This window comes from Anguilla anguilla, chromosome 3 (genome assembly GCF_013347855.1).
Source record: "Anguilla anguilla isolate fAngAng1 chromosome 3, fAngAng1.pri, whole genome shotgun sequence".
Lineage (NCBI taxonomy): Eukaryota > Metazoa > Chordata > Actinopteri > Anguilliformes > Anguillidae > Anguilla > Anguilla anguilla.
In genome coordinates, this window is record NC_049203.1 from 3,398,947 (window position 1) to 3,416,109 (window position 17,163).

At 43.6% G+C, this 17,163-nt stretch overlaps 2 protein-coding genes across 2 annotated transcripts; both read left to right on the forward strand.

The window, feature by feature from the left end:
• Window positions 1–714: 714 nt before the first annotated feature.
• Window positions 715–5,719, forward strand: LOC118222284 (40S ribosomal protein S14). The gene is made up of 5 exons (XM_035407732.1): window positions 715–801; window positions 1,725–1,875; window positions 2,170–2,331; window positions 2,992–3,068; window positions 5,605–5,719. Exons 2-5 carry the CDS (start codon window positions 1,727–1,729, stop codon window positions 5,670–5,672), a joined length of 456 nt encoding a protein of 151 aa, XP_035263623.1. The 5' UTR covers window positions 715–801; window positions 1,725–1,726; the 3' UTR covers window positions 5,673–5,719.
• A 3,927-nt stretch (window positions 5,720–9,646) lies between these two features.
• Window positions 9,647–15,476, forward strand: cd74a (CD74 molecule, major histocompatibility complex, class II invariant chain a). The gene is made up of 9 exons (XM_035410631.1): window positions 9,647–9,887; window positions 11,284–11,450; window positions 11,916–12,013; window positions 12,676–12,729; window positions 12,868–12,951; window positions 13,222–13,312; window positions 13,733–13,936; window positions 14,697–14,744; window positions 14,912–15,476. Exons 1-9 carry the CDS (start codon window positions 9,811–9,813, stop codon window positions 14,926–14,928), a joined length of 840 nt encoding a protein of 279 aa, XP_035266522.1. The 5' UTR covers window positions 9,647–9,810; the 3' UTR covers window positions 14,929–15,476.
• Window positions 15,477–17,163: the final 1,687 nt, after the last annotated feature.

Here is a 17,163-nt window from a genome sequence, read left to right on the forward strand (position 1 = left end):
ACTCAACGTAGTTAATAGAAATGTCAGAAGACTAAAACTAGGTAATTGGTTGGAATGAATATTGGCAGGAATACACCCTGGACAGTTTGCCAGTCCATCGCAGGGCACACACACACCATTCACTCACGCACTCATACCTATGGGCAATTTAGAGTCTCCAATTGGCCTATCTGCATGTCTTTGGACTGTGGGAGAAAACCAGAGCACCCGGAGAAACACATGGGAAGAAAATGCAAACTCCACACAGGAAGGCCCCGGCCAGGATTTGCACTAAGGACCCTTTGTTGACACCACATAAGTATATAAATATACTTAGTGTTGTGTCATAACCCAACCATGTTTTATCATGCTGCTGAAAAATAAACAGGCCTATCTAATTTAGACTAATGTTACATTTATGAAAAAAATATATAATAAAAAACAACAATAAGGTAGGAAAGCACTAGTTCATACATTATCCATGCAAGAATACACCACAAAAGCTTAAAATATTTTTAGAAGCAGCCAAGATTTCATATTTAATCGTTTTCTATAGGTTTCAACTTCAAACATAAACTAAATAAATGTGTAATAAAATCAATATTTATTTAATAAACCCGATATTATGTAAAGCTATATGCTGTTTAATTGCATTCAGTTTTGTATTGTAAAAGCAATCTTTTGTATTTGTTATTTGGGAGTGGAACAATGGGGAGAATGTGGGGGACTTTTATTCAGTTTCGTGAGTCAGTGTTGACCTCTCAACCCGGTTGTAGTTGTTCCTTCCTTTCCTGTTTCGGCTCCGTAAAGAGAAGTACATAGGTAAGTGATTTCTGAATTTGTATCCAAGTTAATCATCCGTTATAGTCCATGAAGCACATTATTTATGCACACATTTTTGTTGCTCTATTCCAAGTCTTTTAATATTAAACGATATGAGTACAATTCCATCCTTTCAAATGATGAATTTCCGTTTTGGATCAGAGACGGTCAAATTGTTCTACTATGCTGTGCCGTGCTTATTGCACTAAAACATTTCATGTTACCAGTACAAGGCTAACATTAGCTGGCCATATCGCTGTTATTTCCGTTGTAAAAAACTAAACACTTCGTGTCAAGGTGACTTTTAAACACAACTGGTTGCTTGGACTCACTAGCTTACTTGGCTATAACGTCTGGTAGCCCAATCGAACCTTATGTGCCATTTAAGCTAACGATGAGTACCCTTGCATGCTAGTTGCTTCTTCCAACTGAGTTAGCCAACACTGTCAAGTTGTGTTTCTCCCTGTGGCAATTCGCTTTTGTGATGAGTTGGAACAATGTAATGGTATAACTTATCGCCAGTCTTACATTTTCGGTTGCAAATGCGGTGGAGATTCTCCCAGCTGGCTAGCTGGATACAGCAGTCTGTTGGTTTGAATCCACTGCGCTTCTGAGCTGTGCTATGAAAACACTGCATTTTTAATTTGTTACATGAGATGATATTGCTGGCTTGACTAGATATGTAGAACGCTTACAAATTGCAAGTGGACGCTTGCAAATTACTACATCTAGCGAGCATGGCAGCTTGCTAATTATTTTCATATCTCAGAGTGCAGATTCATCCATAAACGATAATTGGGCATGTACCACGCAGCTGGTCATGCGGCAATAATGGATTTGATGCCCGGGCCTGAGAGTCGGCACTTTTCGCACATGAGTATGAGTATGAGCATCACCGTGGAAACTGCATCTTGTTGTCGTAGCGATGGCACCTCGCAAGGGCAAGGAGAAGAAGGAGGAGCAGGTGATCAGCCTGGGACCCCAGGTGGCCGAGGGCGAGAACGTCTTCGGCGTCTGCCACATCTTCGCCTCCTTCAACGACACCTTCGTCCACGTCACCGACCTCTCCGGCAAGTAAGTGGAGCCTCGTTCTCTGTTCGCGGTCTGCACACACACACACACACACCCCTCCTCGTCCGTCCCACACACACCCAGAGACCGTTAGTGAAATTAGCAGGGAATTTAGTTTCCGTGCTGCTTCTGTCCTGCCTGATTTATTTTACTCCGTTTGTTTCTGAGGCTTTTCTGTGGCGGAGTTCCACTGGGCTCATTTCTTATCCAGTAAAAACGGCGAGCGAACCGCCCCCTCCCAACTCACCCCCGTCCTCTCTGCCCCCCTCCCCTCCTCCCCTCCTCCCCCCCCCCCAGGGAGACGATCTGCCGTGTGACGGGCGGGATGAAGGTGAAGGCCGACAGAGACGAGTCCTCCCCCTACGCCGCCATGTTGGCGGCCCAAGACGTCGCGCAGCGCTGCAAGGAGCTGGGCATCACCGCCCTGCACATCAAACTGAGGGCCACGGGGGGCAACAGGTGAGCTGGCGCACACACACACACACACACACACACCTCCCTGCACAGCTGAGGGCCACGGGGGGCAACAGGTGAGCTGGCGCACACACACACGCACACACACACACACACTTCCCTGCACAGCTGAGGGAGCACGGGGGGCAACAGGTGAGCTGGCACACACACACACACACGTGCACATGCACGCAAACACACACACACACACACACACACACACGTGTGCACATGCACGCAAGCACACACACACTTCCCTGCACAGCTGAGGGAGCATGGGGGGTAACAGGTGAGGTGCATTATGGGATGTGGTGGGTCGGGGGGTTAGCCTCAAAACCGGCCAATGCCTGATGTTCATGGTTTAGCATTATTTTCGTTGCATAAATATAAACTCTAGGTGTCTGGGTTCAGTGTGTTCAGCTAAAGCTCATCAAGGCCATTGGCACACAAAGCTCTTGGTTTTTCATTTTTTAATGTTTGATGTTCTGCCCCCTTTGACGTAACCTACCATATTTTACCCACACTCATATTTTAAAGAGCAGCTCGATCGTGAACGAAGCTGGACTAATTAGCGAGCAAAAATGGCACACCATTAGCATGTGGCCTCTCTTATACGAGACTGTGATTGGTGACTTTAAACGGGGGCGTGTCTTTGTCCTGTTCCAGAACCAAGACTCCCGGACCGGGTGCCCAGTCCGCCCTCCGAGCCCTGGCTCGCTCCGGCATGAAGATCGGCCGAATTGGTAAGAAGGGACTGAACAGCCATTTCGCTGCTGTCTTGTCATTACCCTCCAGCCCAGAAGAGGGCGCCCACATTCTGTGTACATACTCAATCACACAACATATACGCAGCAGAATTTTAATCAGTATGCATTTGTGCACTTACGCCTTATTTGTACGGCCTGGGTGAACTCGTTTTCACTTCAGTCCATTTGTTTCCCGAATTGCGGGTGAATTCGCGCTTGGAGTTGAGGCCTTGTCGTTTAGATTGCCTTGAGCCATTAGCAGTGCATTACATTAATGCAGCGGACGCTGTTGTCTGGTGCGATTTACAGCGCGCAGTGCACTTGTAGTTTAAAATTACTTTCGGTTTGTTTTATTGGGTCAATATTGCCCGAGCAAGAGCGCACTTCCTAAATTATTAAAAGGGCCTTGTTCCGTTATGAAACCTTCGCCGTGTTACAAACGGATTCTCAGCCTCCTTTAAAACTGTTGTTATCACCAGAGTTACCGCTTTCAGAAAAATAACAGCAAATTTGTCAGTTCTGCAAAATGGCAGAAACTTCAGATTGTCTAACGTGCTCTCAGTTTTTTTTTGCTGCAAGAGTTTGGAAGGCTTAATGTTGGGGGTTTGGCTGAGGGCTGAGTGCATGTGTCTTTAAGCACATTGCGGTCTTTATGTTGCTTCACTCTAATGGTCAACATTACTGCTGATAGTGCCTACGGCACAGTTTTTAGGGATGCTTAAACTTGGGCGAATAGGATCTTGAAAGGCCTTGAACACTGCTTTAATTACTAGTAGGGTAGGAACAACAACGTGTGTTTCTGCATTAAATAAAAAAGTTAATGCCGTATTGGTTGTGGGATTGTCCTGCCAGTGAGCCTGTAGTCTTCCTTAAGTGTGAACATAAAGAACCGTAAAGCAGACCCAGCTTGTGTATTTGTATGAGTGTCGATGCTGTGATTGAGTCTGTTGGTTGGAGCAGAGTGCAGAAGTTTTAGGCACATTAGGCAGAAGTTAGTCTTGGCCCTGCACGTGTGGGTGTCGGTTTGTTGGCTGTTGAGGATGCTCAGCTGGTGACGAGCAGGTTGCGGGTTTGATTCCCAGGCTGGGAGCTGCCATTTTGCTGTTATGAAAAGCAGTTTAATGTTAACTGCTTCAGTAAAAGTCCAGCTGTACAAATGTACACGATAAAACGGTAAACGGTTGCTGCAGATAAAAGTCGTCCGCCAAGCGCGTAGCGATTATAATGAAATAAAAATCGCGCTCCTGCTGGGAAATGGCGGTCTGCTTGAGTAGCTGTGCCACCCAATAAAGCTTTGGATTTGGTCAGAGGTACTAGAGTATAATGACTAGGGATAAAATTGAGTTCGTTTTTAAAAATATTGTACATAAAACCCCTAAAAGCCGTTTCCATTCTGTTTCTGTAATTCGGTGGAGTCCAAGTGCTTAATGAGGGCATAATTCTAGGCAGGGCTCCACGTTAACATTTGAAAAATTTAGAAGCGCACAAATGCACCCCAATTAGTAGATGTGCTCTTAAATTTATTTTATTTTTTTCCAGTGAGCACACGTCAGGTTTCAGCACAAAATGCTCGTAAAATGGGAGCAGTGTAGAGCTCTGCTGGGAGGGACTCGCCTGTCCATATTTTCTTACCAGCTGAAGAAAGCATGTTAGCTTATAGCAAAGCAACCATGTGACACATTTCGGGGGTCGTGTTCGTAATGCGTGTCAGAATAAGAGCGCCGATCTTGGATCAGTTAGGTGTTTTAGCTCATAATGGACAAGGTTAGGGTATGGATGGGGGGAGACTGATGCTAGATGTGCACTCCTGCTCTGAAAGACTTCATTAGCACGAGCCCTGATCTTTACGCATGCGGTCACACACCCAGCCAACACAAAATGTTCAAAATGTCCTCACGACTTCACTGGAATCTTCTGTCAGTGTTAGAACATTGGCGCTACATGGCAGCAACACTGAGAGGACAGTTTGTGCTGGCTGGTTATGACCAAGTCCAAGAAAACACCAATTCTAATAAGATAGTGTGTGTGGCTTAAGAATTAAGGATTCAACATTTGAATGGGAAACTTGCAGTAAAGTAAATACTGCTTCAGTGCTGCGTGATGTGTTTAATCACGTTTGAGCTGAGATTTTTCCACTTGTGACTGGGTCGTGGTCTTATTTAGTCTACTCGCCTACTTCTAGACTACTTATGTAATATGTTATGTAATGTTAATAAGGGCTGTGGAATTCTGTGGGTAAAATGTTGGTTTATGTCCCTGATGTTGACTTGGTATGTGGTGTGTATGTGGAACTACATGTATGTGGAAGTCAGCAGTGATTATGTTATTGTGTTGTGCATTCTTGCCGATGTCGCCTGTACTGGCTTTCAGTAATGTACATTAAAGAACAGACATCGTCAAAGTCTGTTCTTGGTGTATCTGATTTGTGGCGTGGTGAACGTTCATTGACGTAGTGTGTGTGTGTGTGTGTGTGTGCGTGTGTGTGGTTGTGTGTGTGTGCGTGCGTGCGTGTGTCTTTGCTCTTCTCTTGCAGAGGACGTCACCCCGATTCCCTCGGACAGCACACGCAGGAAGGGCGGTCGTCGTGGGCGACGTCTGTAAAGTGTTTATATTTTTCTGGGTCACTCAATAAAACATTGGTTCCACCACCTCCTCCTCCTCCGCCTCCTTTTTGCTCCTCTTCCTCCTCCTCCTCCTCCTCCGTATCCAGCACGCCGACGTGGCTCTGAATCCCGGCGGAATTGCGCGGTTAGCCTACAGCGGCGGTCTCGCCCGCTGCAACGGCGTTCGGCAGAATCTCCGCGTGACCTCTGTGTGACCTTCGTTGCGGCGTCTGAGGGTTCAGGTGCACGTGCGGATAGGCGCATCGAGCGGATGAATCGCGAGCGCGCGTGTCCTCTCTGGGCTCGGCCCTCTGTCCTTTCCTTCCCCATCGACTGCAGGAAAAAATTAAGATATCATCAGACAGACCGAAAATGGAAAAAAATGAATTTACGCTTGCTTTCAGTCATGGATGAGATGGAGATGGTGCGTTTGTCTTGAGAAAATCTTTCTGATGTGAATACTGCCACAAGCCAGCCGGGTGGATACAGTGTTCCTAATGCAATTTTAATGAGTGCCTATGTTTACATTCAGACCGCCAAAGGGTGTTTTTAGAGATGCATCGCTGTACAGGCCAGATGATGCTGTGTAAATGTAAAGGCGTTTTATGTAAATGCCTGTCCCCCTGTCATCTAGGCAGCTTCGTAGTTTAATCTGAGGAAATTCAATTTTTTTTGTCAACTCTCTAGGCGAGTAATTATTTTAGTGGCGATGTAAAAATACAGCACCTTCCGGATTTCACAACCCCAAAACTGCTGGGTGGACCTGACTTGGGTGGGGGTTGGGGTGTGGGGGTCATTGGTCTGTTTTTCTGCCAAATGGATCCTGCTACCATGTGTACAGCCATATAAAAAGGCCTTCACTGGGAAGTTGGGAGTCCTGCATGCAATGTATGCAAACAGCCATTAGATGGTGCCAAAATGTAGTTATCTGACCATCAACTTCAGTTAGTCCTCCAGGTATCTGGCCTTCGGTAGCACTGCTGGTTTTCATTCCTCCCCTCTAATCGGGGGCTGATTTAAACCTGATGCCCCAGTGGGACTGGGCGTCATCTCCGGCCAATCAGTGACATTGTTGGACTATGGACTGTCAGCAGAAGGGAGAACCGGCATCACCACTAAAACTTCAGGGCCAGATTTGAGCGTGCCCCTTGGAGCAACCTGGGGTTTGGAAATTGCGCTGTCTCCAAAAAAAAAAAAAAAGCGAAAAAAAATGCTCATGACCATATTTGAAGTTGGGAGATTTCCTTTTAGAATCTACTTGTGCCCAAGCTCATGTTACTTCCTCTACCAACTTGAAAGAACCCAGTGCATGGGTTTTCGAAAGTATGAAATGTATTTATGTATGAGTTTGTTTCCTGTAGCTGTGGCACAAGAGTATTGTTGTTTCTTCAAAACAGGAACACCCCTGCCTTCACGCATCTAGGGTAAATATTTCTAGCCAATTAAAAACATGAAGGCGCATTATTTTCCATATGCACCAATAGGCTTGCTGTGTTGTGGATGACGTCACCTGTTGCCGAGTAGAGTGACCCAGGATGAAAGGCTTGGAGTTACATTTTAGCGGATGGAGATGCTGGAAATCAAATGGAAATTTACTGACGAGGTCACAGTTTGCAGTGGTAAAACTTGATTTTGGCTGGATTTGAGGCTCGTACAAAGTATCTTGCCTATTTTGTAACAACCTCAAAGAAAATGGAAAGTTTATGGTCCCCCCATGTTCTTTCTTCCCCCACTAACATTACGTTACAGGCATTTAGAGGACGTTCTTATCCAGAGCAACTTGCACAACTTTTTACATGTGATTTACATTGCATCCATTTATACAGCTGGATATATACTGAAGCAATGCAGGTTAAACACCTTGCTCAAGGGTACAACAGCGATGTCAGGGAAATTGAACCTGCGACCTTTTAGGTTACAAGACCAACTCCTTACCCATTATACTACACTGCCGCCCAAACACTGACAAATGCCCAGTATTTTTTGTTTTTGCTTATTGGTCACTAATGTAATGCATTCCATAAGTACTAAACTGCCCTACAAGTGGTCCGGCTTTCTGGTCATAAACTTCAGTCATTTTCATCAATCCATTCATATTTGTTTGCTGGTAAAAAGTAAGCATGGTGCTTGTGTAGTATGAAATTCATATTTTCATATCACATTTTGTTATTCTCGACACACATTTGTAGCAGTATGTTGGTCATTTCCACAGCTCTGGAATGTGAGGTTTATGGTAATGCAGAACTGGAGCGATTCGGTTTCGGTGTGCAACTGTAGAAGATCTCTACCTCGCCAGATCATCAGCCCTGCATGTATGGAGATCTTAAACTGTGAGCAATCTGCTTTCGGTTTGCTGCAAATCACAGTGCCCTAGCCTCAGGCTAGCAGTGATTATGGAAAAGTGAGCTCAGTTTTTGCTTTTAACCTTGAATGGTTTCATGCACTTGTTTCACATCAATACTTGTCTTAACTGGAGAAACTCATTACTGTTGGTGTTTTTGTTATTACACTGAAGTCTTTTGATGCCATTTAATTTTCAATGTTCAAGATCTTGTTATTGTCAAAGACTCGTATGAATTCTGATAATGTAAAAAAAAAAATACTACGATACATTTTGATATATATATATATATATATATATATATATATATATCAATCGTAGTATTTTTTTTTTTTACATTATCAGAATTCATATGAGTATATATATATATATCCTTACTGTACACTCATAACACATCTAAGTGTACAGTAAGGAGATGGACATAGTTGAGGGGAAGTATAATATATATTTGTTTGACATGTATTTCAATGATTTAACAGGGTGGCAAGGTAGTATAATGGGTTAGGAACTGAATTTGTAGCCTGATGGTTGCAGGTTCGAGTCTCAGGTAGGACACTGCTGTTGAACCTTGAACAAAGTACATTAGTCCAGAAAAAATAATTGGACGTTTGCTGTTGCTGTTTTTGTTTTGCATGATTGATATAATCACACCCCACTCAAGGGAGTTTTGGAATACTCGAGAGTTTCTCTCAGTTCTTAGGGTATTTCCACAGCATGAATTGATTAAGTACAATAAAAGCTATTAACTCCTCCCAGAGAGAAACAGCCAATCAGAAAGTGCTTTAAAGAAGTCTAAGGTGTTGCTGAGTAAAATAAAATATTGAGCAGACTGCAACGTTGTACAAGATTTTCCCTTTTCATTTGATCTCATGTATTTACTCAATCTTTGCGTAAAAGAGCATTGCATTGGTCATGCAGTTCAGACTGTACAATCCCCTGGAAAAAAAAGAACAAACACCGGCGTAAAATTGTTGTCTTGCTGTGACCCGAGTGTATCTTGAACTGCAGTACAACACTGTGCATGAGGGTTTTAATTATATTCACCATTTCATATGACTGAACTTTTATTTCTTTTGGATTTTGCATGTACTCATTTTTCTTTGTGATTTTTTTTTCTTATTTATTGTGGAGTAAACACACAAGCCAAAAACATATGTCAATTAAAATATGTATATTTGCTAAATATGCTTAAACAATCACTCCTACTATATGTACCCGTTTATTTAATCTCCTGATTTTGAAATTAGACTTCATAAATATCATCCTCCTTATCATCATTATTAAAAATATGTACGTGGCTAAATAGCAGATGTTGGTTGAACATTAAATTTTTGTTAGGATGTTCTCCAAGTTGTCCGTTTATAGTCTTCCTCTTGCCTCTTTGATCTGAAAAATGTTAAAGGATAACATGTACGAACAGAATAAACAAAACGGTTGATTTTTATAAGTCTATAACATTTCCCCTGGCACTTATAAGAGCAAATAAATTTGACTTTGAGTCGGGCTCTCCGGTAATCTGCCTTCATCAACTGATGATGATTATTCTAGCGGCCAATCAAAAAAAAAGAAAAAAGAAACTATGTCAGAAACAAAATCTAGCGGCCTGAACCTGTCCAACCCACCCAACCTCTTAAATTGGGGACTTCCCTGCATAGACACTTTCAGTTCTCCTCCTCAATTATTCTATAACGCGACTGCCTGTTCCGCAGTTGTTTCATACCTTACTAGCCGCTGAGCGTTACCTGTCTGACACCGTTGGGGAAAAAATAATAATAATTCAGTGCGCGAGTGCAGGATGGCCGACCAACAGGATGCATCCCTCCTTGAACGCTCTGAAAGTCAGGGCAGTGTCGACGTTGTGAGAAATACGAGGTGAGGGGTTTCCTCATTATTCATCTTTTAACATAATACGTTTTTTGTAAATGAAAAGGCTTCGGTATGTGAAAAAGCTTCGGTGTGTATTTTTCTCGTTTTTCCATAACATAGCTACATCACAATATTGTATTATGTAGTAATAGCCTACTTTTTTTTTTCTTTGTTGCAGTAATATTTTAACCATTAATGCAATCAAATTATAAAGTTTAGGACTGTATTGTATAGGTACTGTACAGTCGGTGCTTCGTTAGTTAAAATAATTCAAAAGGAGTAGCGATTAAGCCGCATTATATCAGAAAAATGATATACAAGCTATGAATAATTAAAGTTCCAAATTCACATTGTGGGTATTGTGCTATATTGCAAACAGTCACATAAAGAGACGTAGTTTTTCTTAACCGATCAAATTAAGGACTGATGAATCTATAGGCATTTGATTAGTAGAAGTGTGGATACATGGGCACAAAAATTAATAATTTGGTAGAGAATTCATAAACAAAGCAAATGATGACGAGCAATACATGCAATGTGTTAACACTTTTAAGGGGGAAAAATTTACTTAAATACTTAAATGTGTGCGTTCGACTACCTTACTTGAGCAAGAGATTAGTTGGAACGAAAACCAGTATACATCTGGTCCTCCAGGACCAAGCTTTAGAACCGCTGTTCTATAGAATATATACGCCTATAAAATAGCTAGGTAGATGGCAGTCCATTATGTGTAAAAAGTTCATTTATGCGCTTGTTTAATTTCATACATAGATGTGTAGAATCGTTTGCCCTACAGTATTTACTTTTTATCTAGCAGAGATTTAAGGCACTTGAGAACAGACCTTTGCTAGCAACGAGTGATGTCATCATCGTTCTTCGTTCTCAGTGGTGTTTGATAACAGCCTAAACAAAAAACGGAACCTTTTTTTTAGCCCTATTGTTAGGTTGAAAAATCATGTTTGGCTTCTATGTTTGGGGGTAAATTTAACCCAGCAGTTTAAACCGACACAAAACTATTGTGATTGGAAAAAAAAAAAGAATGCTTTGTTTCACTTTCTTAATGTATCCAAAATGTCTTGCCTTTTATTCCTAAAAAAACATTTGCAAGAAACTTCACATTGTAGAGCCAGAAATAAGTGAAAGTTTAAAACCTGTTGGTATCTGCTAAGGCTCTGCTCCAGTGTGTGGATGGGTCCCACGGTCGGGAGGGAGAGGGTGTGCTTGTCTGAGTTCCCCCGAATTGATAGCAACGAATTGATAGCAGCGGAAATGAGGGAAAAGGGGGGGGGGGGGGGCTTAAATAAATAAATAAATAAATAAATAAATAAATAAATAAATAAATAAATAAATAAATAAATAAATGAGCTGCCTCTTGTTCACCGTCCGTCGCCCCCTGCTGCAGGTCCCGCTCGAGCGACCTGAAGATCGCGGGCGCCATCTTCCTGGTGTGCATGCTCATCGCCGGGCAGGGCCTCACCGCCTACTTCGTCATCAACCAGAAGGACCAGATCGGCAGCCTGGAGAAGACCGCGGACCTGCTGAAGATCAAGCTGACGCAGGCGTCCAGAGGTGGGGGAGGATGTCCGGGGCAGTGGGGGGGTGGGGGTGTAGGAAGAACGAGGTTGGGATTCAATGTGAAGGGGAAGGGGCGGTGGGGTTGCGGAGCGGCAAAGGGATCCATTTAAACCTTGCTGTAGGACAGGCGTGTCAGACTCCGTTCCTGGAGGACCCCAAGGTCAGCTGGTTATTAATGCGCTTCAGCACAAGTGGCTAATTTAAGTCATATTTTGTTCTCAAGGGCCTTCATTGGCTGCTGGTTTGAGAGGAAACCACAAACACCTGCAGACACTGTCACCCACCTTAGAGGGACATCTAATGTTGCCCATTAGATGTCCCTCTAATTCCTCCCTTTTTTTGCCGACTACGTCTGTGTAATTGTGATTGTGGCTGTGCCCGTGATTTTTGTGACTGGCAGGAACTGCTGCGAAAGGCTTGACGGTTGTTTCCTTCCTGTCTCCCCCCTTCCTGTTACAGGGTCCTCCGGCAAGATGGTTCGCATGCCCGTGTACAGCGCGCCGCTGATGACCATGGACTTCTCAGACGCTGACACCAAGAAGAAGCCGCTCGTGAAGGTGAGGCCCCGCTCGCTGCGCAGGAAACAAAATGGCCGTCATGTCACCGTAATTAGAGGCAGGTAAAAACAGAGGAGAGCTCTGCCAGTCACAGTGTCTTAGTGCCAAAAATGTTGTGTAATAGCTGATGGTGATTGGTGGATAATTTCTGGCTACTGTCCAGAGGAATGTTGTTGAGGTGAGAAAGCATCCACCCAGTCACTGTCGGTATTGTTCCATTGGTTGTTTCCAATGTCCTCCATGGTTGGTGGAGCCCCTCTCTGATATTCTAAGAGTAAGATGACATCAGGACCCTTTCTTATTGTCTCTAATTTACTGTGTGGAGCTGATATAGGGGGCGACATAGCTCAGGAGGTAAGACCAATTGTCTGGCAGTCGGAGGATTGCCGGTTCAAACCCCGCCCTGGGCATGTCGAAGTGTCCTTGAGCAAGACACCTAACCTCTAACTGCTCTGGCGAATGAGAGGCATCAATTGTAAAGCGCTTTGGATAAAAGCGCTATATAAATGCAGTCCATTTACCATTTACCATATACTCTGACACTGATCACTGACCCTGAATCTGTGTCCGACTCTTTCCTGTTGAGCGGACTGTGCTGTTGAGGTGTCCTTTGACCCGAGCTGACCTCTGACCCTTAACCTTTCTGTTCACCTTTCAAAAAGCTGGAGAACACCGTCATGGTCAGTCTGGAGAAGCAGGTGAAAGACCTCCTGAAGGTAAAAAAAAAAAAAACACGTCCTACAACAGCACAATTCTTGAGCCGTCATATTTGGGACCGTATTCCAGACGCGCGCGGAGGTCACCTGTCTGTGGTCCCGAGCGACCCGCTAACGGTCTGTGTTCTCCTCTGACAGACCGATCAGCTGCCCCAGTTCAACGAGACGTTCATGGCCAACCTGCAGGCCCTCAAGGACCAAACGGAGGAGTCGGAGTGGAAGGTGAGCCTGGGTCCACTGGGACCATTGACCCCTTTTTGAAGAGTAGGTTTTTTTGGAATGTTTATTTATGTATTTAATTACATACAATTTTGAGTCTGTGTTCTACAAGTCTTGCTTTCAGCTACCAGTAGCGATTGTGACATCAGCATTAGAATGCTCAGTTAAGAACGTTCTAATCACACATATCTGTGACCTTGCCCTTTTAAGAGGGTTAGTAGTGTGCACTCGTACAGCTCTAAGTGGGGGGGGATCCCTTGTGTTTGCGGACAGGAATTTGAGAACTGGATGCGCCATTGGCTGGTCTTCCAGATGGCCCAGCACCCTGCACCCACCCCAGTGCCCGCCACCACCCCCCCGTCAGGTACCAAACAATCCGTGCACACTGATCACACACTCTGCATGTTGGCTCATTTTTCTTTAAAGAAGTTATGACAAAGTAAACAAACGCACGCACACACACACACGCGCATGCACACGCGGACACGCACACACACACACACACACACCATCACACACACACACACGTGCACGCACGCACGTACACACACACACACCCATACACACGCATGCACGCACGGACACGCACACACACACGCACACACACACACACACACACACACACACCCATACACATGCATGCACACACGGACACGCACACACACACACGTCCACACACGCACATGCACGCACACACACATACTCCCTCTCTCCCTCACATACACACACGCGCACACACACACCCCTCTCCCTCATTCTGAGCCTGTGTGTTTGTGTCTGACAGCCTCCAAGCTCCAGACTAAGTGCCAGCTGGAGGCTACACGTAAGATCTGGCTGGGGAACTTCCGCCCGCAGTGTGACGAGCAGGGCAACTACCTGCCCAGGCAGTGCTGGCACAGCACCGGCTACTGCTGGTGTGTGGACAAGGACGGAGTGGAGATCCCCAACACCGCCATACGGGGGATGCCTCAGTGTGGAGGCATGGCAGGTACGTCTGCAGCTGACTGTGTGTGTGTGAATGTGAGTGTGTGTGTGTGAGTGTGTGTGAGAGAGAGGGAGTGTGTGTGTGTGTGTGTGTGTGTGAGTGTGTGTGTGTGTGTGTTTGTGAGAGAGAGAGGGAGGGAGTGTGTGAGTGTGAGTGTGTATGTGTGTGTGTGAGAGAGAGGGAGTGTGTGAGTGTGTGTGTGCGTGTGTGTGTGTGTATGTGTGTGAGAGAGAGAGAGGGAGTGTGTGTGTGTGTGTGTGTGTGAGAGTGTATGTGTGTGTGTGAGAGAGAGGGAGTGTGTGTGTGTGAGAGAGCGAGGGAGGATTTGTGTGTGTTTGTGTGAGAGAGCGAGGGAGGATTTGTGTGTGCATGTGTGAGAGAGAGTGTGTGTATGTGTGTGTGTGTAAGTGTGTGTGCATCTGGGTGTGTGTGTGTATGTATGTGTATTTCATCCCTATTGAAGCTTCAGGTACAAAGCCAGGCCTGAGAGAGATCATAAATCTGTCAGAAGGGCCAGGTCTCCGTCCGGCTGACCCTGGTGCCCACAGTCATACTTCTGAAACTATTTTTTTTTTAAAGTCGTCTTTTTAAACATTACTCTTATTTTAATTTCAGATTTACACCCTTGTTTACATCTTTGTTTTCATTCTTATTATCTGTTTGGCACTCTGGGCCACAAGGCTCTGTTCATATTTTTTCATATTGCGTTGTTATGCTGATGCACATGCTCTCTTGCCCCTCCTCTCTCTCTCCCTCCCTTCAGTGGCTGGCAGGATGATGGCCATGCCCAGCCTTACCAAGCTGATGAAGGGTAAGAGAACAGCTTCGCTGGGGGCAACCACCGTTAGAGTTTAAGAGCTAAAACACAAGAAAAACCAGCAGACACACTGCCACCCCTGGTCTAGTGTGTGTCAAAATGTGATTGTCCATAACTGACCGATTCCACAAGTAAACAACGCTGATTTCCCTCTCTTTCAGATGACGACACCCAGTGAACGCAGGATCCTGACCCCTGCCGCCATTGGTTCTCATATTTTATCTCTTACTGCGAGATTTACAATCATTAATGACCCGCTTGTAAGGCCTGTCCGTCTCTCCTTTTCATTTACACTCTGTTACGGTGGCAGGTGTTTAAAGTCTGCAGCATTTTTTATGTACGGCTGGTGAGGAAGACTTCTTGCGGCCATTTTGAAAGTGGATGGCAAGCCATTTTAGAAAGCCTTTGAGGATGGAAGCTTTCCTGCTCTTCTCTCCCCCCCCCCCCCCCCCCCACCCCTCTAATCTTAGACACAGCTAGCCCTAATCCACCCACTCTGTTCTGAAAAGGCTCTCTCCATTCAAATACTCACAAGCAGTGGCTAATGGGTGAAAAGCCTTCACTTTAGATTGTTATTTTATAAATGATACTTTGATGATACTAATCAACTCAGCTGTCATCTTTTCCTTAATTTCAATTTGAAGTATGCTTAAATAGAAGACAAGGAAGTTTGGAATATTACAGGATGTACACAGAAATTCTTTTAATAAAGTAATTTGAACTAAAGAGGGCCGTTTCTCTTATTATCTGCAACTTCGTTTTTATTGTTATACCCAAGTAGCCGCTTCAACACTAAAGACCTTTTATTTTCTGAAAATGTAGTATGATTTTAAGAGACTGTAATGTAATCTAAGGGACAGTACTGAAATGTAATGTATATCCACCCTCTTAAAAGTCTAATAATCCCAAAACTCTATTTTGTCTTTGTTTTATGAAATAGTCTTGCACTTGTTGTATGTCGCTCTGGATAAGAGCGTCTGCTAAATGCCTGTAATGTAATGTAATGTAATGTAATGCAGTATTCAGTATTCTTGGGTAATTTATTAACGGTTAAAACACTGCTTCAGTACGACCTTGGTGAAACCACCAGTTGCCACGGCGAACTTCATTTTCAGGAAGCTGGAATCCAGTGGAAAGCCCCAGGCATTCCGGATAAACTCGGACTGCATGAATTGGAAAAAACCTCAGCTTGAACAATGAGCCCCATTCATGAAATGTGCTTACGATCGAATTTGATCGTTAACTGTGCTTACGAACATTTCCACGGACATTTCAGAATTTGTTCTTTGGTAAGATCAGAGTCTAAGTGTGTTTGGATCCGCGCATAAAGCCAGCATCCAGCAGAAGATGTCTATTTAGAATGCTTCATTATTCACGCAAAGTCATTTTAAGTAGTTACAGACGTCATGTTAACAAGTGTTGAATATTAATATATTAATACACTTGTTATATAACAGGTGTATTAATATATTAATATAAAATATGCCATTGATTTTAACCACATTAACTAACCTATCTAATTAGCCTTTAATTTTTTGATAACTTTTGATTTAAATTTCATTTTAGCTTTATTTAGTTTTAAGAGCAGGTTTGGTAGTTTTAGTTTAGTTTGTTCAAAAACTTGCTTTTTCATTTTTTTTTTTTTTGGTTTACAATAATGTGTTTTTTTCCCTCACACACTTTTCATCTCAGTTTTGTTTTGTCATAATAACCATGGTGAGAACACATGTAATTAATTTCATGTCTTGATAAAAGTTATTTATGATGATCGATAATGACAAGTGCGCAAACCCCAACGCTTAGCAATTATATATTTGTTGTGGGGTGTTTGAGGAAGGACAAAAGAAGATGAGGAACTGAGGATGAGAAAGAGAAAGGGGAAAGCTGAAAAATGATTCGCGGTAACGTTGAAGAGGATCCACTTCTCTGGGTGTTTAAGTACCATGCTAAAATATTAAGGGACATGTTATCTCAACCTTCATTTTATTTTATTGGTTTTACTACAAACACTTCCCTTTTGCCTTCCCAAAAAAAAAAAAAAAGAAAACAATTTAAGTCCTGCATTTTTCATACTTGCGTACAAACAAACAAACAAACCAAAAACCTCTACTTCAGTGCATGTATTGTTATTACGACTAGCTAAGTCAGTTTTTTTAGCTATAAATGATTGTGGGAAATGATTTGTCGGCAAGCACAAGGGCATTTTCCATACAGTAAAACATTTCTTTTGATCTGTTTATAGAAGCATGAGACCAACTCCCACGCAGTCTAATACTCATCCGCATTGTGAAACACAAGGGTCTGCTTTACTCAAAAAACCCCAATCATTCCACCACTTTACATTTAATTAGAGAGGTTGGCCGGGGGATATCAGATGGGCCCAGATATCAATGATGAAATTTTCTTTTCGCTC

Excerpts from the sequence above, each read along its gene's own strand:
- LOC118222284 (XM_035407732.1), top strand. The coding sequence starts at position 1,727 with ATGGCACCTCGCAAGGGCAAGGAGAAGAAGGAGGAGCAGGTGATCAGC. Across the intron at positions 1,876-2,169 it reads GTCACCGACCTCTCCGGCAA|GGAGACGATCTGCCGTGTGA; the intron begins GTAAGTGGAGCC and ends CCCCCCCCCCAG. Across the intron at positions 2,332-2,991 it reads AGGGCCACGGGGGGCAACAG|AACCAAGACTCCCGGACCGG; the intron begins GTGAGCTGGCGC and ends GTCCTGTTCCAG.
- cd74a (XM_035410631.1), top strand. The coding sequence starts at position 9,811 with ATGGCCGACCAACAGGATGCATCCCTCCTTGAACGCTCTGAAAGTCAG. Across the intron at positions 12,014-12,675 it reads AGAAGAAGCCGCTCGTGAAG|CTGGAGAACACCGTCATGGT; the intron begins GTGAGGCCCCGC and ends CCTTTCAAAAAG. Across the intron at positions 12,730-12,867 it reads AGGTGAAAGACCTCCTGAAG|ACCGATCAGCTGCCCCAGTT; the intron begins GTAAAAAAAAAA and ends CTCCTCTGACAG.